This window comes from Tursiops truncatus, chromosome 10 (genome assembly GCF_011762595.2).
Source record: "Tursiops truncatus isolate mTurTru1 chromosome 10, mTurTru1.mat.Y, whole genome shotgun sequence".
In the NCBI taxonomy this organism is placed as follows: Eukaryota; Metazoa; Chordata; class Mammalia; order Artiodactyla; family Delphinidae; genus Tursiops; species Tursiops truncatus.
Genome location: NC_047043.1, coordinates 86,594,285 through 86,620,963, shown reverse-complemented (window position 1 = coordinate 86,620,963; position 26,679 = coordinate 86,594,285). Strand labels below are relative to the sequence as shown.

Here is a 26,679-nt window from a genome sequence, read left to right as displayed (position 1 = left end):
TTTAGGAAGCAGAAATATAGCAGCACAGTCTTAAGATTCCACTGGAGTGGACTCCAAACTACTTTTCAGTAACTGGGTGATGATAGACATATTACTACTCCCTTAAGCCTTAGTTTCCTTCTCTCTAAGTGGGAATAGTCAAAGCCTTTCCCTCAGAGGGCTGTTGGGAGGATTAAATAAGCTCGGTGCCAGGCACAAGATAGTCAATAAATGACAGGAATCACTATCAGTATTTGTTAATACTTAGAAACATTTCTCAGCACCACTATTCGGTACTGAATACTTGCAATAAATCGAATCCTGAAATTTCAAAGTGACAGTCCTGCCGCAAAGGGCACATTAAGTAGTAGGAGCTCACTGTCATCATCCATCCTGTGCTAGGTGTGCATTCTTTTACCTCAGGCCCATGTCCATGGGAGACCCTCTGTTGAGAGGAAAATATCTTAGTGCACATTGAAATTAATGGGCAGCTTTCATTTTAAAACATTAGAAAAAGATCATTTATATAGTGAAAAAATCCGTATAATGTGAAAACATCCACTAAACTATTTTTTTAATGTACTGAGGGTGATAATCAAAATATTAGGAAGGGCGTGGTATTGCCGTGTCAGAATGGGTGGCAACTCAGCATAATTGCCCTGGCTGTACTATTTACAGCTGAACTAAGTAACAACCTTGAACCTGGCTGAGAGAGTTTGGGTTGCGCCTGCAAATCTTCAGCCATTTCCTGTCTTTTAGTAGCTAGTCCCTGTTTAACCAGCAGCTTTGTTTTTGATTTTTTTTTTTCCCCTCCATTCCTGTTTCAGGAAAGCACATCTCCCAAAAACCACACCACCTCTCAAGGACCTGAATATCCACACATCCTTTGGGTCCTTATATCATAAAACATGTAAGTTTTCAACATGCCCAAATGCCAGTAAACATTATCTATTCAAATATACGTGCTCCAATAAAATAGAGCAGGTTCCCTGGTGGCGCAGTGGTTGAGAGTCCACCTGCTGATGCGGGGGACACGGGTTCGTGCCCCGGTCTGGGAAGATCCCACATGCCACAGAGCAGCTGGGCCCGTGAGCCATGGCTGCTGAGCCTGTGCGTCCAGAGCCTGTGCTCCGCAACAGGAGAGGCCACGGCAGTGAGAGGCCCGCGTACCGCAAAAAAAAACAAACAAAAAACCAAAAAAAATTAGAGCATCTCCAAAATGAACATTAAACACGAAGGTCTTTATTGCAGTACACCAGAATATACCTTTTTTGTTGTTCCTTCAAAATGTGTTTCAAAGCATCAGTTTTGCTAAATAAAATAATAGATGTCTGACATCTATAGATGTCAGATAATTGGGCTCAGGAGGAATAGACGGGGAGAGAATTTTCACAGAAGTTCAGCATTCTCGGCTTTCATAGCTTGTGATAAAACCTTAATCACTCTGCTTTCCAGCTGCAAAATTAGTAGATTATGTAACCAAAATAAGGAACATTCTTATTGCACCAAAGTGTTTCACAAAGGGTTACTAATTAATCTGCACAAAATCCTTTCAACTAAGGATCACCCCCAAGTTTATGTAAGAGGTGTTAAGGGTTGGAATCGTGACCCCCCCCCCAACCCAGGTTCAGATGGCACAAAGAATTCCACTTCCCATATTTCTGTAATTCAACTTCAGTGTGTGTGTGTGTGTTTTTAATGACAAACCCTCATCCTGCCTCCCCAGGTGTCCTGTTATATTTCTCAGAGGCTTCACAGAGCCTGTGCCTTGGAAATTGAGTGGTAACGACCAAGACTTGGAAGGATAGATCATAGGTCATTCATCCGTTGAGGTTGTCTCTTCCCGTCAGGCTGCCTATCCCAGCTCCTGTTTCTTGGCATCTTTCCCAAGTTCATCTCCCTGAGAGCTCTGGGTTCCTCCCTCTTGAGTCTAGTCACCCCCTGTAGACTTCCAGACCTCCATAAATGGGAAGTATCTTCCTTCTCTGTTCGAGTTTTTCCAGCTGAGGCCTTCGTTGAATCTTCTCAGTGTTTTCTTGGAAACAACTTGTGCTTTTGGAAGCAATTAGTTGGGAGAACAACTTTAACTTTCCCTTCTGCCTCCTCCTTCCCTGTATCAGGGAATCACAGAGCTAGTGAAAGGGGGATATTCAGGGGAAACAAACCAAGTTTAAAATGTTAACAGTAGCCACAGAGGTGAAGATGCCTTTCAGTCTTGTCACCGGCAGCTAGGACAAGAATTTGGAGGCTGACTGAGGCCTAGCCAGTGCTTCCTGTATGCATCAATAATCCTGCAGCAGAATTACTTTGGGAAGTTAAAAAGAAGAAAAAAAAAAAAGCAAGCAGTTCTGGGCCTGGTGCCTGGAATTTATGGTGCAGCGGGACCAGGGGATCAGCGTTTCTGCCTAGCTCCCCCAGATGGTCAGATATGTAGCCAAGTGTGGCAACTAGTGCCCTAAATCTGATGTTCATTAATTCCACACATATTGCTTTGAGTGTCAGCTGTGGGCCAAGCACTGCAGTAGGCTTTGGGCGTATAGTGGGGTGCATGGAAATGGCTAGGCAGGCAGTGCACGCAGCAGAACTTATCTCCATGTGAAGAAGAGCGTCTCTCTTAAGAGGATTTTTGCTATTGTTATTCTATTCTTTTCTCCCCTGTGACTGTATATCCAGAGACCTCAAATTCCTGGCCTATAGGCCACATCATGTCTACAGGCAAGTTTTGTTAGGCCAGCCCCCTGTTAAAAAAGGAATTGCCAACATGAAAAATAAAAAGACATGAGCAGCTATTTCCTAAAACTGAAAAGCAGCCGTCCCTTTTTACAGCTGCTTCTCAGCAGCTCCGTGCCATCCCCACCTGGCACTATCACTAACTTAAATGTTCTGGTTCTCATGAGGATATTAAGAAAATTGTGTATGTGTTTATGAAAACTGTGACTTGTTTTTGTTATTTTGAAATGTGAGGGTGCAATGAACAGAACTTGTTGTGGATCTATAAAATGAAATGTGTCTTCATATGTCCACACAGTGGGACTTCATTTGGAGGGTCTAGAGAAGCAGGAAATAAGCAGAATCTGTGTTCTGAACAAACCAGAAATCTTACAAGTCCATTCCCAGAAGCATATGTATTATAAATGTATTCCTCCAGGTAGAATTCTAGGTGCTGAAGAAACAGCACCTGGTATTCAGGGTTGGACCTTCACCTACAAATCCGCATGTAGCTTTTTGGTTAAATTCACTTCCATCTCCTAAATCAAACTATGTGGGGAAATGAAACCACAGTGATGACTGTTGCGTGAACTGAACTATATCAACTCTTAGCGGAAGCTCCAAATCTTCACTAAGGTCTTCAAGCTTTTCCTGCCAGTAGTTACAAATGCTTCCCTAGTATTTCCCATGTGGCATGCATAGAAATGTTAATATCTGTGTGGCACATCTAGGTAGACAAGGGAGGCTTCTTGTGGCCAGAGGCAGCCTGTGTACCCAGAGCTGAGGAAATCTCCATTAGGGGCACAGTCTTTGGGACCTTCTAAACTTTGCTTGCAAAGTTTTGGTTCTTAGACCAGAGGTCATTACTGGATGAATGAGAACCATCTCATTGAATAAAGTGGAATACTTTCCACATAACAGAGATCTCCTACTCTGAAAACTGAGGGGGATGCATCCTTTCCTTTGTTGTTGCACTTCCCCCAATGGAAAGATAAAACAAAATTTAAAAAAATGTATTCCTGATCAGAAAAAATATTGAAATGTTTTTAATAATGAAGTGTTGTATATTTCTCAAGGAGCAACAGAGTGATCAGTTATGCTTTTCCTAATTTTAAGCAGTCGCATGCATTTTGGTCAGAGGTTTCAAGATGGATTGTATCTAAATTGCAGACATGTTTTGTTTGGTCAACACAAATGTTTTGGTGTTGTGGTTTTAAATAGTTGTTTGCTAACATTTGAAAACTAGGAAATCTTATCTAAAGCTCTGTGGGTCTGGGCCTCTCATTGCACCATTAGACAGCCCCTGAGGCTAAGATGGGCACATGCACTCCTGTTCTCAGACTCCACCCTTCCTTATGGTGTTATGTCATTACATTCCAGATTATTCCGTACAGGCAGTCAACTTGTGGTTTATGGGCTTCATCCGAACCGTTATTTATTTGTTTGATAACAAATAGAGGTTTGTTGCAGTGGGGGAGGGGGCCCGGGGTACTTTTCCTTTCTGTCTCCTCAGCTGAAATTGATACTGTGGATATAAATTCAAGCTGCTATCACAGTTTGCTTCAATTTATATTTACACGTCTGTGTTGATAGAGTGGATGTTTTATATACCTAGATACAGCCCCTAATAGGTGTGAATGCTAAGCAGATAACTATGCACAGCCACAATTAGCATTTCCTAAAGGTGTCAAAATCACTCCATTCATTGTGATAAAGCAACTTGAAAAAACACAGTCAAGCAGCACAAGCGTTTAAAAAAAAAGATGTAAGCAGTCCATAAGGTGTTAGTGTCTGTTTAAAATGAGTTAGAGACCTATGTTTGAGTTAGTACTTTAAGTCTTTGATTTGTCTCCAGTGAAGGTACCAGTTATATTTAATTTCTTTGAAAATAGAGCAGTAACTTTCAGATCTTGGACACCAAGGAGCTGGCTCATCATATACTCACAATCATATTTAATTCTTACAATAAACCAATTACGTACGTACTTAACCACCCCCATTTTACAGATGCAAAATTCAAAGGCAAAAGAGATTTAAGTAACAACTTGCCCAAGGTTGTACAGCTGCGTGTGTATATACATACACATATACACATACATATATATTTATGCCATATATATGAATACACACACATATACACACATACTGTGTTCATTCTGCCTCTCATGTTTTTAAACTATTTTTGACCGCCATTCATAGTAAGAAATACCAGTTATTTCAGGTCTTAATGCTTAATATGTTGTCCTTCCATAGTATCATTGTAGAAACCAGTCCTAACCCTTGTTTAAATTGAGTACATTTTGATCATTTATGTTCTATTCAATTTTAGTCTAGTCTAGTCTGTTCTCTCATTTGCTCCCGTAACAAACACACAAACAAATTTTTTAAAAAACCCTATTCATAGCCCTCTAAATGGGACATAACCTAAAGTTTGAAAAACACTGACTTAGAAGTTACATGTCAGGGAAGCTCTTTCTGGTGGAGTATGTGAGAGAGAATGAAGAGGCCACAATACAGGGGAATTTGCCATCCAGTAATTCATGGAGACATATATTTGTCTCTCTTTTCATGTTTTACTTACATCAGAAAGATCTTTGTTTTATTTTACAATAAAAATAATTCTTCAAAACTCCATATTAAAAATTACACGGAGATGTTCATGTATGCAAATTATACCTTAAATAACTAAAAAATAATAATCAGGTGGGAAATGGGGTGAGTGGAGCTATAAAAAAACAAGAATGGCAGATTTTTGGTATTTGTTGTAGTTGCTGGTGGGTATATGAGTGTTCATTACCCTATAGTGTTTACTTTGTATGTGATTGGGGTTTTTCGTAACAAAAACTTATTTTGAAAAAGTAGGTGGGGACTTCCCTGGTGGCGCAGTGGTTGAGAGTCCGCCTGCCGATGCAGGGGACACGGGTTCGTGCCCCGGTCCGGGAAGATCCCACGTGCCGCGGAGCAGCTGGGCCCGTGAGCCATGGCCGCTGAGCCTGCGCGTCTGGAGCCTGTGCTCCGCAACGGGAGAGGCCACGGCAGTGAGAGGCCCGCGTACCGCAAAAAAAAAAAAAAAAAAGTAGGTGGGTCACCATGGTCTTTTATTCTGTTTTCCCACAAGGCTCATGGTTGAATGAGAGCAGGACCCTATAGGTTGAAGTGTGACCTTTATTCTGTAAAGTTGTGAACAGTAAGTAGCCAGGCTGGACAGAATCTGGTTTTAGGGTCTTCTGATACCAAATTGCTCTGAAGTGAGGCTTCTTATTCCAACATAATTGACATTCCGGGTTGGATAATTGTCTGTTGTGGGGAATTGTCCTTTGCACTGTTGAATTATAATGGCCTCTGCCCCCGGCCTCCATTCTCTAGATGACTGTGGAACATCCACACCCCTCCACTCCGTAGCTGTGACAACAGAAAACCTCCTCAGACATGGACAAATGTCCCCTGGTTGAGAACCGCTGCCCTAGAGTCTGAACCTATCGCCTCACCTTGTGTATATGTCTAGCTGAGCTTTGAACAGAGATACAAAGCTTCAGAGAACCACATTCTACCTGTGTCTTAGGGTAAATGAAGAATAGATTAGGCAGAATCATCACAACTAGGGATTGATTCAGTAATACCAGACTCAGGCAAGGCCACCTGTGTGAAACTGGGCATGGTTAACTCTTCTCTACGTTAGTTACCTCATCTGTAAAATGGGGATGGTGACAGTTTCTTCTTTGTGACATTACATGTGTTTTTAAAGCACCTAGAATCTTGCCTGGTACACAGTAAGTACTTAGGGTTTGCTGTTATTACCTACCGAGAACTTGTTGTTGTGGAATTGTGGTTTAACTAGTTGGGGGATAAGGGGAGTCTCTGGAGCAGTGTAGTAATATCATGTTTAGTTGTTAGTGTTCCTCAACATATCTCAGTGCTTAGAATGTTTAATCTGAGTCTGCTGTCGGAGTAGGAAATGGGGTGGGTTCTAGAGCGCCTGAAAATGGTGAAACTATGGTTTCTAAGTTAATTTACCTCACAAAAATAAAAATAAAATGGGAAGACAGGACATGCTGAGCATCTCATGCTCTGTGACCCTCTGGAGACACTAATAAAGAGCCACAGAGACCAGCCTGAGATGCTCCAGAAACTGTCTCCACCTGAGAGTTCACCTTTTCTCTTTTAGTCATTGAATAGCGGGGAATCATCATTGCTCTTTCCTTTTTAAGATATATCGATACTTTGAATCTTGCTCATGTGATTATGGCTGAGGCAGAGTCGTTACCATGCAAGTTCACTCTGGGAAGATTGTCTCCACTCGTAAAATGTACCTTTTGTTTCCCATGTTTTAAATTCTTCCCCTCAGTCTATAAATATGCTCAAGAATTTTCCAACTTAGAAATATCCCTCATTGACTCTCTATCGACCTGCCACCCATCTCTAACCACAGTCCCATCTCTTTCGTTCTGAATTATTGAAAGAGTAGCTGATTTTAGCCGTTTCCATTCCTCGCCCTCTATTCACACTTCTACCCACCACAATGAGTCTGATGCTTCCCAAGCACTGGCCATGATGACATCACGAAAGGCATTTGCAGGCCTTGATTTGCCGCCTCTCTTTCTCTTTTTTCCCCCTCTAGCTTTCCTTCTTGTTCTTTGTTGCCCTCTTTCTCTCTTTATTTCTACCCTTTTTTTTTTAAGTAGTCTTATTGAGGTAAAAGTTACATACCATAAAATGCACTCACATTAGTGTACAACTCAACGATTTTAGTAAATTCACAGAGTTGTGTGACTATTCCCACGACTCAATTTTAGAATACTTCCATCACCCTAGAAAGAACCCTCCTGCCTGTTTTCAGTCACTCCCTGTTCCCACTCCCAGCCCCAAGCAATCTGTTTCTTTCCGTGATCTCCAGCACGCCCTTGCAAAACTAAGCACTCCGCATGCACCCTTAGCTTTCATAACCCAGTCACGCATGAGTTGCTTTGGACCTCTAGGCATGTTCCTTTTCTGTCATCCTCAAGGATTTGATCTTCCTCTGCTCACACCCTGCACACTGGGCTTCTCCATCTTTTTGTCTCAGCCCACTGTCTCTGGATTTTCTGTGAGTCATTTCACTCACTCCCATGAATTACCTCTGGTGCTAGGTTTTGCCGTTGCGGTTACATTTCCCCATACCTTTCTCCTTACCTTTCTCCTAGGTTAGCCCTCCCTTTTAAGAATGACCTCAGATGCCACCTATACTATAGAGTCTTCCCATTTTCTAACCACCATTCCTATTCTTTCTCTATAACTATACCTTAAAGAAATGTAGTTCATGAGCTATGACCCTCAAGCAACTTTGTTGTCTCTCTTTGTCCCCTTATGTTCTTTCTGTGAATTTCTTTTCTTAGCTCCTCTTCTGCCCCTGGAAGAAAACCCCAGTAGCCCTGTCCAATCCATATTTGGTGATGCTTAAGTATCTGACATAATTTCATTCCAAAAATTAGAATATTCTGTCCTGTTTAATAGCTACAATTTAGAACTTGATTTAAAGATAAAACTAATCTCCCTCCCTACTGCTTCGCTGCTGCAGAGGGGAAGTCTGCGATCAGAGAAAGAATGCTTTGGCTTCTTTTCTCATCTAGTATGTCTACATCTCCTCCCCCTAACTTGCTGTTTCTAGTTCTGATTACTGTGTTGCAAAGGAAGAGAAGAGGGGGCAGCACGTTTCACCTGATTAATTCCGTTGTTGTGATTTAGGATCATGGCACTTTGGACTTACCGGGAGTGTAGAACTGGTGTTTTCTTTCAGTGGTTCTGTCCTTAGATGCCCTGCCTTTCCTGTGGAAGGTCTTCCCCTGCCCCACCCTGCTGATTCTCTTGCTCTGGGTGATTGACAGCTGCATCCCCCCAGGCACTCCCAGGTGGGTGTCTGGCTCACAGAACACACCATGCATTCTGTACCCGTAATGTCTCTGAGGATCCATCTCCTTCATAAATTGCAATCTTCTATTCTGCTTAGCCTACTCTTTTTCCTTAGTGTGATCCTAGACCCCTGCATCCCTCAAAATGCAGCTCTCTGTGGTCTCCTTATAGCATGTCCCCGCTCAGTGGGTTTAAACGAAACCCTCCTCCCTCCCCCTGCGTGGGTAGAGCTCATCAGAATTCTCTCGGAAGAAGCTTTTCTCAAATCCTCTACTGAGGCTCCAGACATCTCTGATGTGAGCAAGGGTTTCAGAGCCAGACAAATGGCTTTGCAGTATCTCCTTTGAAAATTTGTTCCTCATCCTGTTCTGACACCTCCCTCACCTTTAGGGTATAACACTGCTATGTCTTGGAGGCTGAAGAAGGAACTTCCTGTTAACATCCTATTACAGACCTCTCTCCTCTGGTCCAGAAGCTTGTTTTAAAATGTTTCTGGGTCAGTTTGCTTCTTGAGAGTTTAAGTACCTGGAGGTCAAAGATGATGATTTATTTTAAAATATTGTCTCTGTGCTTGTACCTGACATGCAGTAGGCACTCAGGAAATGTGAGTTTTCTCACCAAGATCATTCTCCTTTATCCAAAATTACAAGTAAAAAAAAAAACAAAGAAAGTATGGCCTTGCTTAGTGTGCACAACCAGACTACCTGCTGAGTACTGCTTCGTCCTGGCCAAAAAGCACTTTTTAGCCCTTTTCAACCTCTTGACCCCTTTCTACTTGACCCTCACAACAAAATTATTTACATATTTTTGAACCTGTTGTCTTGTTACAAATGGAGATTTTTTTCCCCCTTTTTCAAAATGTTTGGTAATGTTTTGAGAAATCAATATGTGGCCATCGTAGAAAATTTAAAATATATAATTGAATGTAGAGAGAAAAGTAGTTTACCTGGTTTCTGTTTCGAAATACACAGTTCCCCTTCGCAGAGACAACTGCTTTCTCCAGTTCTCGAATATTCTTTCAAATTCTTTGCGCTCATAAATGTATATAAGTGTATATTTTTTGACTCCGTACGAAAGGCATCATACTTTTCACACATTGTGCTGTATCTTATGTTCGTGGCTTAGTGTATCTTTGAGATTTCTTGATTTAATCCCAAACAGAGTTGCTGCATTCTTCTTAATTCTTGCCTGCAATAGGGATGGTACGTTATCACAGTGTATATGCTTGAAATCAAAGCAGAAGGGTTATTTATTTAAATAGTCCAGTACTTTCCCTTTATAAAAGAAATTTAATTTGTGAAAAATGTAATGAATTTAACTGAAATTTAATGCAGTATCAGTTACAGAACTAGTTTCAGTTGTCAACTGTATTAATACAAACCTTTAAAAGTATATAAATGATCAGAAGAAAAACAAATATTGTATATTAACGCATATATGTGGAATCTGAAAAAATTGGTATAGGTGATCTTATTTACAAAGCATAAATAGAGACACAGAGGTAGAGAACAAACGTATGGATACCAAGGGGGAAGGAGGGCGTGGGCGTGGGATGAATTGGGGGATTGGGATTGACATATATACACTATTGTTGCTGTGTATAAAATAGATCACTAATGAGAACCTACTGTATAGCAGAGGGAACTCTACTCAGTGCTCTGTGGTGACCTAAATGGGAAGGAAATCCAAAAAAGGGGGGATATATTTATACGTATAGCTGATTCACTTTGCTGTACAGTAGAAACTAACACAACATTGTAAAGCAACTATACTCCAATAAAAAGTTAAAAAATAAATAAATAAAAATGTATAAAAGATCAGGTTATACTTTATGGTTCCCTAACAATCTGACTGCATAAACATTCCATTTGCTACATATCGTGTGAAAAATAATTGAAAATACAGAGGTTCTGTCTTTATCTATCTTGGGTAAATGTCTTAACCCATGTGTGTCTTTGTTTCTTTATCTGAAAAATGGGGGTGATAATAGAATGAAGTGGGTTAATGTATGAAACAATATCTGGGAAATAACAAACAATAAAAGGTAATGATATCACAGTTCATTTTCCTTTCTAATATTTGGAATATTGTCTTTGTAGAAAAGCATTTGCATCATATGGTGTTTTTTTTAAAAATAAATTTATTTATTTAATTAATTTATTTTTGGCTGCATTGGGTCTTCATTGCTGTGCGCAGGCTTTCTCTAGATGTGGCGAGCGGGGGCTACTCTTTGTTGGGGTGCGCAGGCTTCTCACTGCGGTGGCTTCTCTTCTTGCAGAGCATGGGCTCTAGGCGTGCGGGCTTCAGTAGTTATGGCATGAGGGCTCAGTAGTTGTGGCGCACGGGCTTAGTTGCTCCACGGCACGTGGGATCTTCCCGGACCAGGGCTCAATCCCGTGTCCCCTGCATTGGCAGGCGGATTCCTAACCACTGCACCACCAGGGAAGTCCCTGCATCGTATGGTTTTTAAGGTATTTTTAAATTCTAAATAAATATATAGTGGCAAGGAATGTTGTGATGTAGGCTTAAGAAAGTTACATTGCTCCTCATTACCATATCATGAGGTCTATAGTAATTTCCCATTCAGTAAGAAAGGAAGAAAACCCATGCATCATTTATAATTATGGAAATTTGTCTTTGTTCATTTTGTTCCTTGTTTAAGTTAGAAAATGTCAAGGATAAGTATATAGCAGAATTTGTTTATCGTTTAGTTTTCTAGTTATCATTAAATGTGGTAGGACCCAAAAGTCCAAGTCCCAGGGCAGGGTTCTTTTCACTGGAAGAATTAAATTAAAAAAAAAAATCCCCACAAGAGCACCTTCGTTCTGACTACCTTGGAAAAGCATTGGACAGTGTCAGTCATTTTTTTTAAGGATGAAGATTCCATTAGAAGATGCTGCAACTTTTCAAAACTTGGACCTGCTCCAAAACACAACATGCTTCAAGGGTTGTTCTTGCATGCCAAGTAGTAGTCACCTATGATTGGAGAGATGTTTGTAAAAACATTGTGCCCTGGAAATGGCCACATTTAGTTTGAGGCTTAAAGGAAAGCAAGAGAATTGAAGTAAACCCTCTGTCAAGTATACTTAGAAATAAGGACATTTTGTCTAATATTTTGAAGCAAGAAACCGGTTGGCATGATTTTGTAGCTGTGTCTTTTCTCTTCACCTTGCAGTTGCATGAAATTAGTGGAACCAACTGAAAAATGGAATTGCAATTTTTTCTGAAGTGGTATCAGTGAAACTCTCTTTGAGTTGAGGACCTCTTGAGTTGCCAGAGAAGACCTCGTTGAGTTGAGGACAAAGTAAAAAGAGGCTCTGAAATCAACATAAGGTGCCTCAGGGTGTTCTGGCAGTATTTTTATATAGCTGGTTCATCGACCGCAATGTATGCCCCAAAAGAGGTCTGATTCGCTTTGCTACTGCCTTTGTACTCTGATTGCTAAAAGATCAAAAGAAAAAAATTAACTGGATGTCAGAGATGAGATGCTACTCCATACCGAAAACAGGTTCATGATTTCAACCTATTTATCAAGCTTTTCAACAGTGACCTTCTCAGGAACAATTATTTTTCAACATAATTTTTTTCTTTTCAATCTGCATAATTTATACTTAATTCCATTTTGATGAAGTCGTCCTTAATTTCTGCATGAACAAAGAAAGAAGAAATAAATCTCCAAATACACACATATGTATATACACCCACACACATATGTATATAATATATACACCCATATAGAGGTACACACACATGTAATAGCTATGTAAAAGAAATTATTTTCCAGTGTAATAAAACAAATTGTGTACAAAACAAAAGTTAGCTTATGTCAGTCTATCTGTATTTGGAGTAGAGAGGTAAGAGGGTCCATAGATTTGGCTGATTTCTCAAAAACGACCTTAACCTACAAAAGGTTATGAATCACTGTTGTTTTGCAGATTGTAGTCTAGTTGGAGAGAAAAGCCATAGTCTCTGTAACTATAATGGGAGGTGTTGAAAGTGCTGAGGGTTGGAGGAAGGACTATAAAGGGCTGTATGTGTCCTCAAGAGCATGAGATAAATGGCTTCTAGCTGGCATTCGCCTTATTTGATGATTGTGCTACTGTAAATACAGAACTGTTAGTGTGAAGGTAACATCAACCTGGGCACATTATATTCTCCCCTCTTCTTAGCTGCGGAACACTTACGAACTGTAGGGAGGATGTGTGTGGAGTTGTCAAGAATGTTGGACTTTGAGCCCAGTGTTCATGTGAATTTCATCCCCTGTCTGTTCAGTTTAAGCAGGAAAGAGGTATAGTATGCAGAGCAGATCAACTACATTTCTGGAGGACGTGCAGATCCTGAACGAGTGAATGATTATGAATGAAAACAAAGTGGGTGTATGAAGCCTGATTTCTGAACTGGCAGGATGTGCAGTCTTATCAAGTGTTAAACTCATTTATTCATTGACTACCATGGTGTTATGTTGTATGCCACCATAGTGAGCTAATTTCTCTACAAGACTCAAAATACAACACCATAGGCATCAAACTTTTTTGCATTAATGATTACATATTTTTCTCTACTAAAAGGCTCTAATCTGCTCAAGGTTTTATGTGTTTTTTTTTGGTACAGGTTGGGAATAATGTATATTCATGAATAGATTTTGTGTCTCAAATATCAGAGTTGGAGGTGAGTTTTTTTTGGGTGTGAGAGATGTGTTCAGCAATCCTCTCAACAAATTGCTGTAGGGTTTGTCTCTTTGAAAAGGAGAATGCGCCTTAGGTACCTGTTACTCTGATATAAATGAAGTCAAGTCATTCTCACACCTCAACTTTCCACCGCATAAAGAAGCTTAACTCTGAGCATTTGCCAAGACTGCATTCAGAGCTGTGTAGTATATTCAGTATAAATATGTATCAGTATTTCATGATCCACAAGCTTAGTAGCACGTTTGTAAAGTGTATGACAAAAGCCACAAATGATCTCTTCTTTTAAAGCAACTGGGAACAACTATTTAGAGCAGTTTTTGTTTTAAGTCCAAGGTCTAGCATTTTTAGCTGAGTTGACATTAAGAATAGATAGTACAGTTGTTAATATATACTAAATTTGGGGGCTTTTTAAAGACCACCATGAGAAATGTGTTGTGAATTTATTAAGCTTTAACCCCTAGAAGCAAATGTCTATTAGCAGAGAAAATTCTAAAGGGTATCTATTTTTTTCTTTGATTTAAAACATTGCTGTGAATAGTAGAATATTTTTATTGTAGCAGATGACATTTTGATTCATATCTGTCTTGCTTCAGTAGCTTCATTTGTATTTATTTTAACTTGGTGATTTCAGAAGTGGTACGAGCTTTTATATGACCTTTCTCCCTGTGACAATACTAGGCAACACTGAGAAGTCAGGTCGCAACTGTATTAATTACCTTCATTATTTATAAAGTCAGTGCCCTACTTTAGCATTGATTAAAAATGAGCAACATAATTTTTAAAAATAGTATTCCTAAGTGAAGTTTCTTTTTATCTTTGAACTTTATACAGTGTGTGCCTGTGTGTATGTGTATGTGTGTGAACCAATATAAGAATATTGGAATATACATATTTCTTCTCTTAAATTAGATAGTTTGGTTAATATTGTCTAGCGTCTGACTTCTATGAATTTGAAGGCAAGAACAAAATTGGTGTGTTGCAAAATGTGTTGTCTTTTTATCCTTTTAAGCCTGATACAGTTTATAATATTGTCTGATTTGAATGTTCATTGTAAATCTGATCATGTCAACTCCTGGTTAAAATTGTACTGCGTTTTCAAAGGGCTTTATCCTGGTACTAATATTCTTAGCCAGGCATAGAAGCTTGACCCCTATTATACATCTGCAGTCTCATTTCACACCACAGTGAACTTGGCCATCTGCATTCTATCTCATCAATCTTCTTTCTGTTCGTACAATAAGCCATGAACACTGAAGCCACAGGGCCTTTTGCATATTCTATTCTTTACGCCCAGGGGTGATTGCCAAAATATTTAACCAGGAGTAGGAACATGGGCACTGATCAATCAGAAGTGACATGGGCTAGAGCAGAATTCTGGAAACCCCCTGTAGAGCCAGTCACTAATTTTTAGGTGGTACGTCTAGTTGGTGGGGTGGGGTTCTCGGCCAGCCTGGGAGATAGGGTGGTTAATTGATAGGAGAGGGTCCAGACAGTGGCTACTCACCAGCCTGTTTACCAACTCAAGGCCATACCAAGTCTTTGTCTATACCTGGAAAATTTCTTCCTTTTCTCACCCTGCAAAACATACACACATCTGGTTATGTCATCTCTTCTTTTCTTCCATTTCACTGCAGTTCTTCAGAGGAGCTTCTCCTGACCTTCCTGATGAGGGTTGTTCTCATTGAGATTTTCACTAGAAACTCCTATCCCTTCATTGTACCTTTCACAGTGGTCAGTTTACATATACTTTGTAAGTAATTGAATCATATATGAGTCCCATTAGTTTGTATATTCCATGAGGGCAGGGATCATCAATTATCTGAAAACTCCATCTTCATCTTCCTCCAGAATTAAAATTCTAGCACCTAATAGGAGCTTAATAAATATTTATTGAATGAATGAATTTTCAAAACGACTTTAGGACTTCTTTGAACATACTTATACTTTGCAAATGTAGCTGATATGCGTGTTAGTTGTGGGATGCATTGTTGGGAAGATAACTTTTTTTTTTTAATTTACCATCTACTTAATGCCTTCTTATACATTTTTCTGAAATCATTTTCAAGTGGTGGCTAGATCCCATGCTGTGGCTTATCTTTTCTTTCCGTAGAAATGCTTCTCACTCACTTGATGACCAGTGAAATGGTTTAATCTCCCAAATTGACTTATTCATTTTTCTTAAAGCTCAGCAAGAAAAATTACTTAAAAGCCTAAAATGATGTACAGGGTGTTAGAAACATTGCAGCAACCAGTGGTGGAAAAGCTGTGGTCCTACTTTCAAAGATGTATCAGTCTAGTAATTTTCTCCTTTTCCTACTTACAAGTGTTTATAATATTTTCTTTTCCCGTTGCAGTATTAGAACATAGACCATATGTTTTGTTCTCTGTATGACATAGAGCAAAGCCTCACACATTTATATGGATGCATTTTAATGATGGTGATGATGTTACTACAGGATCTGCTGCTAAAGTTTGTCCTTTCTTCTTGAAAATTCCAACAACCTGTTCTTTTTAAATCTATTATTTTGTTATTACCAAATTCTTTATAAGTCCATTTAATGGATAGCTTTAACTCCTCAAAGAATGAAATACTAGTTTGATAATGTTTTACTCCTCAAGGCTTTCCTGTGTTTGAGACTTAACCGTTGTCCCCAGCCTTTAATATACCTTGCAACTGCTCCCTAACTTTTTATGAATATTTGACATTTCATGTATCATATTACTGCATTTAATGTTTCCAACGCCTTTTATGAATAATTGTCATTGTATTTTATTTGAAAAGTTTAAAAAAGTTTTTTGCTTTTCTACTGTGTATATGTGTGTGTATGTCATTCTTCTCATGATTTCTGGACTACGGTTTCCTCACGTGCATGATTAGAAGGAAGTTATGGTGGTTATGGCTGTCATATTTAAGTGTAATCTAGAATGATTTAAGTTATTATTCAACTTAGTAATTGAAAATAATTATGGATACAAAATGTCTTACTGATTAATCAGGAAAAAGGAAGGCAGGCTAGGTATCTGAAAGCCTTTGGTCCAAGTGGGGGAAATCAACCACTGGAAAGGCTTGAGAAGTAATTATTGAATGAAGTAGAATGTGTGTCCTTCCTTGTATACTTAAATAATTTCATGATTTTGGCCATAAGTCTCCTGGGACTGAATGCTATTGAAAATAGCTTCAAAATGTCTCAGTTTCATATGCACAGTGTGACAGACACCACATGTGACTCTTGCCATTATCACTTCAGTGCACACATCACTTCCACTTGCCACCAAATGCATTGTTTGAGTGGACATAATGTTTTTTTTTTTTTTTTTTTTGCCTCTGAAGCCATTTTGCTGTCCCTGTGAGAGGCTAGAAGTGCTATATCATTAATACTCCCTGAAAATAGCCTCCAAACGATGACTCATGGGAGTTGGCGTATAAATACCCCAGATCCCTTGCCCCTTGGCAAGGATAACTGGACAACTGAAGCATAACTCTGGGATTACTCTGAGGCATACGTTCTACACAGGCTGGACTTCCAGAGTTTCCCCAAAAGGAATAAGCTGTACTTAGACACAGGGGTTGATGGGTTCATATCTTACCCTTTATCAGCTGCCTTCCTTTCCCTCTCTTACTTTGCCAGGTCCTGACTGTTTTTGTCATTCACCTCTCAAGTAAACTGCTTGCACTTGAATTCATTTTGCAGTGGTTGCATTAAGGGGAAACTAAACTAAGACACTTGCAATTTGTAGTAATGGGGACAGTTAGAAATGGTCACAGATCCCATGATGGTGTAAGTCGCCAACCTGCAGTTCCTAGAGGAGTAGTTCTCAATTGTATTTCCACCTGTTTCAGAGTCCCATGGGCCAAGTCAGAGTTATGCCGAAATCCCGGAATTCTAGCCATTCCACCACTTACTCCCCTCGCCTTCCCCAAGAATGTGTATTATATTGCAAGTGAACAAGAGCAGCATTACTATAGGAATAACTGATTTAATATATTATTTTAAGTATGTAACTTGCAAGATGTCATATTTTCACACTTGAAATTATTATTATTTGGAACACACTTAATTCTAATTGAATATATCCCATCACATGGCAGGATCCCATAGTTAAGAACTACTGAGATTTCTCCCATTTGCTTAGCAACAGCTAAGACAGCCCAGTCCATAGCAGCTACTGACTGAGAGTTGTACAGCTCTGCTAAAATGGCTGACATTAAAGTCATTCATTTCCCTGTGTGGAACCAGCTGAGTTTTAGCAATCGAAAAAAGTGTCTCTGATTTTAAGTGTGTGCATCCAGCCTACTTGATCATTAACCATGCAGTTTAGGTAGTTTCAAATGGCCATTGAAAATGACACAGGGTATTCACACAATTATTTACTCTCAGCCAGCACATTCAAGTTTATGAAAATTCAGGACAGCAAAAAATAAAGTGGTTTCATTTGCAAGATTCTCATACTGAACAATTTTCATCATTAACATTGTTGTAACATCTTTATTGGAGTATAATTGCTTTACAATGGTGTGTTAGTTTCTGCTTTATAACAAAGTGAATCAGTTATACATATACATATGTCCCCATATCTCTTCCCTCTTGCATCTCCCTCCCTCCCACCCTTCCTATCCCACCCCTCTAGGTGGTCACAAACCACCTAGCTGATCTCCCTGTGCTATGCGGCTACTTCCCACTAGCTATCTATTTTACGTTTGGTAGTGTATATATGTCCATGCCACTCTCTCACTTTGTCACAGCTTACCCTTTCCCCTCCCCATATCCTCAAGTCCATGCTCTAGTAGGTCTGTGTCTTTATTCCCGTCTTACCCCTAGGTTCTTCATGACATTTTTTTTTTCTTAGATTCCATATATATGTGTTAGCATACGGTATTTGTCTTTCTCTTTCTGACTTACTTCACTCTGTATGACAGACTCTAGGTCCGTCCACCTCACTACAAATAACTCAATAACGTTTCTTTTTATGGCTGAGTAATATCCCATTGTATATATGTGCCACATCTTCTTTATCCATTCATCTGTCGATGGACACTTAGGTTGCTTCCATGTCCTGGCTATTGTAAATAGAGCTGCAATGACCATTTTGGTACATGACTCTTTTTGAATTATGGTTTTCTCAGGGTATATGCCCAGTAGTGGGATTTGCTGGGTCATATGGTAGTTCTATTTGTAGTTTTTTAAGGAACCTCCATACTGTTCTCCATAGTGGCTGTATCAATTCACATTCCCACCAGCGGTGCAAGAGTGTTCCCTTTTTTCCACACCCTCTCCAGCATTTATTGTTTCTGGATTTTTTGATGATGGCCATTCTGACCGGTGTGAGATGATATCTCATTGTAGTTTTGATTTTCATTTCTCTAATGATTAACATCATTAGCATTTTTTAAATTCAACATATGTAATTGAGGGCTTTCTGCAATTGTTTCTGAAAAAACAGGCTTAAAATGAACACTGATAATGTTATTTATAACTTATATGCCTATGAGGGATTCAGAGACTATGAAAAGCAGTGTTTCAAGATATCAAATCTGCTGATTTGACTCTTAGTTTAACCAAAAATATTATCATGAGAGAAAATGAGAAAAATTACAATTTCAGGGTGATATTTTACATGTTGTAATTACTATCTAGCAAAAGTTTCAATACTTAATATACTAATATTTAATATTTTAGTATTGTCAAACATTTCTAATTTCGTGACGCCTCTCTGTCTGCCTATCAGTTACATAAAGAGTTTTTTAAGTATCTACATATCATACATCTTTTTTGCACCAAAAAAGATTAATTTCATTTGGGGATTTTGAGTGGTTGAGAGTGGTACAGTTTTATGAAAAGAAGAAAATCTATGTTTTAAAGCAATTCATTTTTTCAAGTCTGACTTCTTTGTATATTTATTTTACAGATTAAAGGATTCACCTGAAGACACAGCATTCTATTCATCAGAGACTGGACAAGAGTTACTCTTGCTTTTGGCAATTAAAGATGATGTTGTCATGGAAACAGTTGATCCTGCTTTCATTCATTGGCTGCCTAGGAGGTAACAATAAGCTATATCTTCTAAACTGAAGTTAGAACTATACTTGTGTCATTTGTTAAATAATTTTTTAAAGTTGAACTAATCCTCCCTCCACAAGTCTTTTTTTGGTCCCAGAAAGGAAATTCTAATTTTCTCTTCTGATAACTGGGTTCTCATTGTGCTCCCTAATGTTTGCAGACCATTATATTTTCATTACAAATATAATGGCATTTAATATCAGGGATCTAATAAGAACCTGCTGTATAAAAAATAAAATAAAATTCAAATAAAAAAAAGAATAGATACATGGGTACAAAAAATATTACGGATCTACTGTAGTGTTATGAATATAACAATTAATCAGAATTTGAGAATGTTAATTCATGACTTTGTTACCAAAATGGCTAAATCTTGTAATCTGTAGTGTAAAGGGAAAATACAGATTTTAAAGAATATCAGTATTTTCATATCTCATCTTAAAAACAATACTATTTTTCTTTCAGCAAATAACTTATTTAAGGGACCAAAAATAAGGATAGAATTTTTATTTTTTAATATTGAAAATTTGAAGTTTAGAACAAAACAGAAAGAAAAAGGAATAATTCTCATATATTCACCATACAAAAGCAACTCTTAAAAATCATTTGACGGGCTTCCCTGGTGGCACAGTGGTTGAGAGTCCGCCTGCTGATGCAGGGGACTCGGGTTCGTGCCCCAGTCCGGGAAGATCCTACATGCCGCGGAGCGGCTGGGCCCGTGAGCCATGGCCACTGAGCCTGCGCGTCCAGAGCCTGTGCTCCTCAACGGGAGAGGCCGCAGCAGTGAGAGGCCTGCGTACCGCAAAAAAAAAAAAAAAAAAAAAAATCATTTGATGCATTTCCTTTTTGTTCATTTTGTTTCATTTTCTTGAACAGGGGAGGAGTAAGACAAGGATTTTTTAAAATGAAGTAACGTGTACAACGATTAGTTTTTTGCTTTATTTTATTGTATTTTATTTTTTTATTGGGGTATAGTTGTTTTACAATGTTGTGTTAGTTTCTACTGTACAGCAAAGTTGAGTTCCCTGTGCTGTACAGCAGTTTCTCATTAGTTATCTGTTTTATACATATTAGTGTATATACTGTCAGTCCCAGGCTCCCAATTCATCCCACCCACCCTTTCCCCCCTTGGGGTCCATACGTTTGTTCTCTACGTCTGTGTCTCTATTTCTGCCTTGCAAACAGGTTCATCTGTACCATTTTTCTAGATTCCACATACAGGCGTTAATATCCGATGTTTTTCTCTTTTTGACTTACTTCACTCTGTATGACCATCTCTAGGTCCATCCACATGTCTACACATGACCCAATTTTGTTCCATTTTATGGCTGAGTAATATTTCATTGTATATATGGACCACATCTTCTTTATCCGTTTGTCTGTCAGTGGCCATTTAGGTTGCTTCCATGACCTGGCTATTGTAAATAGTGCTGCAGTGAACATTGGGGTGCATGTGTCTTTTTGAATTATGGTTTTCTCTGAGTATATGCCCAGTAGTGGGATTGCTGGGTCATATGGTAATTCTATTTGTAGTTTTTAAGGAACCTCCATACTATTCTCCATAGTGACTGTATCATTTTACATTCCCACCAACAGTGCAGGAGGGTTCCCTTTTCTCCCTACCCTCTCCAGCATTTATTGTTTGTAGATTTTTTGATGATGGCCATTCTGACCGGTGTGAGGTGATATCTCATTGTAGTTTTGATTTGCATTTCTCTAATGATTAGTGATGTTGAGCATCTTTTCATGTGGCTCTTGACCATCTGTATGTCTTCCTTGGAGAAATGTCTATTTAGGTCTCCCATCCGTTTTTTGATTGGGTTGTTTTTTTGATATTGAGCTGCATGAGTTGTTTTTATATTTTGGAGATTAATCCTTTGTCCGTTGATTTGTTTGCAAAGTTTTCTTTCTTTTTATTATAAAAACACTCCAGCACCTAAAGGGTTGAAAGAATAGTACAATAAGTACCTATATATGCACAATTTAGATTTAACTATTGTACCATTTACTGTACTTGTTCTATATATATACATATGTGTGTGTATTTTCCATTCGTTGTTTGATTGACTACACCATTTGAAAGTAAGTTACAGAAGTTATCACCTCTTACCTCTAAAAATTTCAGCATCCATCTGAGAAGACGACCTACCTTCTAGATAAACACAAGTGCTTTATGATACCTAAGGAAAGTAGCAAAAAAAAAGTAGCTTGTCATTTTTCTTTTCTAAGAGGAGGAAATTGGTATGGAACGAGGCCAAATGCATTGTCAGGTAGAACATATGTTATTTGAAAACATGTTTATATTGGAGTAAACTTCCAAGCCCTTATCTCAAACTTAAACATTCTTGAAGTATTTAAATGATATTCAAACCTCCAACTTTTAAAATAAAGTTTTTTTAAACAGGTTTTCCGCTGTGATGCCTCAATTTTGTTTCCTAAAACATTTTCTTTCCTACTAATCTAGCACTGAGGAAAAAAGGAGTAATTATTTATAAATTTCTACTGTTTTAAATAGTTTTTGGAGAAAGACCAATACAGATACCAAAATAAATCTTTTTTTGGATTATTTTCATTTACAAAACTTTAAATTTGAGTTCTTTTGTACAACGAGAAAATGAATACACTACAGCAGTATTATTATTCGCAGTATCAACTTGCATAGAAATAACCTTGAACTTCTACAATTAGTTGGAAACTTTTACAATTAGTATTATTATTCGCAATATCAACTTTCATAGAAATAACCTTGAACTTTTACGATTAGTTGGAAACAGGTAGATATACTCAGAAAGTAGAAGTATAGCTAAAGAAAATGAGATCAGTATTTTAAAGGTTTAAAATTTTGAGTTGTAATTTTACACTGTGTGCAAATTGTATTGCTTGTTTTCAATATTTTTTAGAAATGTTTTACAGACTTATGAACGAATTTACGAGAAAGCAGTATCCATTTTATTAAAATATTAAGACATTACAAAATTTAAAGGTCAACTTGATTTTCTGGGTATGTTGGTAAAAAAGCTACAAAGGTTGGTAAAGGAGAACTGGACTAATTGATATATGATAAATTATATGTAGGGTATTACTTAGAGAATTGGTAATCTTTATAATTATAGTATGGAGAAGAATTTGTCTCTAATTTTCTAAAGAGTATTGATTGCGTACAGTTCGTTATGTACTGAATATTGGTACTCGTTTTGGATTTACATAAAATTTAGATTAAAAAGCCAGCTTGTGAGTGTGATATTCTCTTAACCAATATTGGGTCATTTTTTAAGTATTAAAGTTAAAATCTGTTCATGAGGTACGGAAGATCTCTAGATAAATGCCAAGTAAAAACATGTTATGTGAATTCAGTTGTGTAGAGTAGAGTTTATCCAAAGACGTAAACTCAATAAATATAGCAAATGTTTGATAATTTGTGTTTTCTGTTTTCTCAGATTTAAGCTTTTTGTTATCCATTATTTTCTGCATTTTTAAAACTGTTTCCTTCTGTTGTTCTGTCTCTGCTTGTTTCTCTCTGTAGCAAAGGGGCAAATAGTAATTTTTGGCTGGGAATTTTTCCGAAGGTGAATTTAATCGTGTTTTTCCTCCAAAACACCAGGCTGCATTCATTCTTTTAAAAATATTTATTAAGCATCTGTTATGTGCCATGCATTGTTTTCAGTGAAGAAAATGGACAGAGATCTGTGTCCCTGTGGGGTTTATATTCCATCATGTTAGGGTAGAAAATGATATTGATTTAGTAGATGCTCGTGCTGTGAAGGAAAAGAAGCAGAATAAGATGAGAGTGTGGGGGACTGAGAAGTGAGTTACCAGAGGTCATCAGGTCCATCCTCATAGAGAAGGTGACATTTGGGCTAAGACTTTGTGGCGAATGAGTTGACCTCGTGGGTATTTAGGGAAGGGAGCTCCAGGCAGAGTCAGCAGTCCATCCAAGTGTTTAATATATGACATGCTGAGTATTTCTAGAAACAGCAGGAAAGTTCGCCTGGTTGGACAAGGAAGAGTTATGGGAAAGAAGTCGTAGGTGAGAGCCAAGAGTTAACGTGGAGATGGATGCAGCAAAAATGAAGGCCTTGTATATCACTGAAAATATTTAGAGCTTTTGCTCTGAATGCCCTCAGGAGCCACAGTGTGGTTTGATCAGAGAAGTGATGTAATCTGGCTTTTTCTTTTCTTTTTTTTTTTTTAAGGATCTGGCTGGCTGTTGTGTTGTGGATTGATTGTAGAGGTGCAGGGGAACAAGCAGAGGTATCAGTGGGAAGTTAATCAGGCAAGGGTTGTTTATGTCTAACTCCAGGGTAGTTAACAGGGGCGGTGGTCAAATTTTGGATATATTTTGAAGGTATATTCATGAGGATTTGTGGATGGAAAATATGTAGGATATGAGAGAAAAGAAACCCTTTATGGTAACCTCAAGGCTCTATGTCACCTTGTACCCACATCAAGGGGTGTACCTTATGAATGAAATGAAGACCCTGCACAAAATAGGGATGAGAGTTTTCCAAACTAAAAGTCACTACCAAATAGTGGGTTAAAAAAATCAATTCTGTGGGTCACATTTAGCATTTTTTATTAGAATAAATAAATTAAAATTAAAGTAAGAATAGAGTGTAATATATCAGCATACACTGCCCACTTAGTACATGTTGTCTGTTGAGCACTTCTGCACATTTGGGACATGGCAGTGAATAAAGCAGACAGTGTCCCAGTCCTCATGGAGCTGTCCTTTGAATATTGTGTATTGGGTCTTGATCTGACGTATATTTCTTACTGAGTTGCTATGAAAAAAGTTTAAGAGCCAGAGTCCTAGATAGAGAACAGAGAGACAGAGACAAGAAGAGGAAGGAACACGCAGATGAGGAAAACAATAGTAATGACAGGAAAATTAATAATACTAACAATAGTAATTCATGGATGCTCATTCATTGTGTACCAGGCACTGTGGAAAATGCTTTACTTAGGTCATCTAGTTAACAAAAATAAAATGAGATAGATATTATTTCTATTTTGGAGATTAGGGAACAGTCTCTAAGAGTTTAAGTAACTTGCCCAGTCTACATGGTTGTCTCAAGATTTCTGTCTATCTCTGAAATCAGAGTATAGTTCCCTATCACTAGAATTTACCACTTCAGTAGTTTCTCTTCTGGAATAAAGTCAGAGGTATAGGCCATGGGCTAAAACTCATCAAGGACCCAAGGAGGTTGTTATCTTGCTCCTTAATTACCTATTAGTTCGTTGCTTAACTGTATTAGATACTTCACATGTTCACTGTCCTATATGGGAGCCGCTAGCCACGTGTGGCAGGTGAAGATTGGAATTGTACCTAGTCCCAACTGAGATGTGGCCCGATGGAGACTCTAAAATGCAGTACAAGTCTTTTACAGAATGTAAAAGACTTGTAACCAAAAATATTCAGAGTTTAAAAAAATTATTTAAATATCTCAATAATTTTTATTGATTAAATTTTGCACTGATAATAATGTAATTATATTTGGTCAAGCAAAAATATTATTAAAATTAATTTCACCTGTTTCTTTTAACCTTTTTTTAAAATTTTATTTATTTATTTATTTATTTATTTTTTAACATTAACCTTTTTTAATGTGGTTACTAAAATTTTAAAATATGTGTGTGACTTGTATTATATTTCTATCAGACAGCACTGCCCTAAACATTTATAAAATAGAAACCCGACCATTTTGCAAAGGTTTTCTAATATCTAATACCCCAAAGGGAGCCCAAATCATAGAAGATAATGGGGACTTTCTGTTTTTGTTTTTCATTTTTGAATTTTATTTAATTTACATTTTATACAGCAGGTTCTTATTAGTCATCCATTTTATACACATCAGTGTATACATGTCAATCCCAATCTCCCAATTCATCACAACACCACCCCCTACCCCCCACTGCTTTCCCCGCTTAGTGTCTTTATGTTTGTTCTGTACATCTGTGTCTCAGTTTCTGCCCTGCAAACCAGTTCATCTGTACCATTTTGCTAGGTTCCAATATATGTTTTAATATACGATATTTGTTTTTCTCTTTTTGACTTACTTCACTCTGTATGACAGTCTCTAGATCCATCCACATCTCTAAAAATGACCCAATTTTGTTCCTTTTTATGGCTGAGTAATATTCCATTGTATATATATACCACATCTTCTTTATCCATTCGTCTGTCGATGGTCATTTAGGTTGATTCCATGACCTGGCTATTGTAAATAGTGCTGCAGTGAATATTGGGGTGCAAGTGTCTTTTTCAATTATGGTTTTCTCTGAATATATGCCCAGTAGTGGGATTGCTGGGTCATATGGTAATTCTGTTTTTCGTTTTTTAAGGAACCTCCATACTGTTCTCCGTAATGGCTGTATCAATTTACATTCCCACCGAGAGTGCAAGAGGGTTCCCTTTTCTCCACACCCTCTCTAGCATTTGTTGTTTGTAGATTTTCTGATGCTGCCCATTCTGACTGGTGTGAGGTGATACCTCATTGTAGTTTTGATTTGCATTTCCCTAATAATTAGTGATGTTGAGCATCTTTTCATGTGGCTCTTGACCATTTGTATGTCTTCTTTGGAGAAATGTCTATTTAGGTCTTCTGCCCATTTTTGGATTGGGTTGTTTGTTTTTTTAATATTGAGCTGCATGAGCTGTTTATATAGTTTGGAGATTAACCCTTTGTCCGTTGATTTATTTGCAAATATTTTCTCCCATTTTGAGGGTTGTCTTTTGGTCTTGTCTATGGTTTCCTTTGCTGTGCAAAAGCTTTTAAGTTTCATTAGGTCCCATTTGTTTATTTTTGTTTTTATTTCCATTACTCTCGGAGATGGATCAAAAAAGATCTTGCTGTGATTTATGTCAAAGAGTGTTCTTCCTATGTTTTCCTCTAAGAGTTTGATAGTGTCTGGCCTTACATTTAGGTCTTTAATACATTTTGAGTTTATTTTTGTGAATGGTGTTAGGGAGTGTTCTAATTTCATTCTTTTACATGTAGCTGTCCGGTTTTCCCAGCACCACTTATTGAAGAGACTGTCTTTTCTCCATTTTATATCCGTGCTTCATTTGTCATAGATTAGTTGACCGTAGGTGCGTGGGTTTATCTCTGGGCTTTCTATCTTGTTCCATTGATCTATATTTCTGTTTTTGTGCCAGTACCATATTGTCTTGATTACTGTAGCTTTGTAGTATAGTCTGAAGTCAGGGAGTCTGATTCCTCCAGCTCTGTTTTTTTCCCTCAAGACTGCTTTGGCTATTCAGGGTCTTTTCTGACTCCATAGAGATTTTAAGATTTTTTGTTCTAGTCTGTAAAAACTGCCATTGGTAATTTGATAGGGATTGCATTGAATCTGTAGAT

General features: G+C 38.0%; 1 protein-coding gene across 8 annotated transcripts in view; it reads left to right on the top strand.

Annotated features, from left to right (window-relative positions):
* Window positions 1-26,679, top strand: part of CNTN3 (contactin 3) — a 321,933-nt gene that overhangs the window by 65,388 nt on the left and 229,866 nt on the right. For all 8 annotated transcript variants that reach the window (XR_004528605.2, XM_033865296.2, XM_019947642.3 and 5 more), the window contains exon 2: window positions 19,170-19,304. Coding sequence is in view for 7 of the 8 variants with exons in the window: in XM_033865296.2 (XP_033721187.1) it covers window positions 19,250-19,304 (55 nt within the window). In the remaining variant the exon portion in view is untranslated. The remainder of the gene's footprint in view (window positions 1-19,169; window positions 19,305-26,679) is intronic.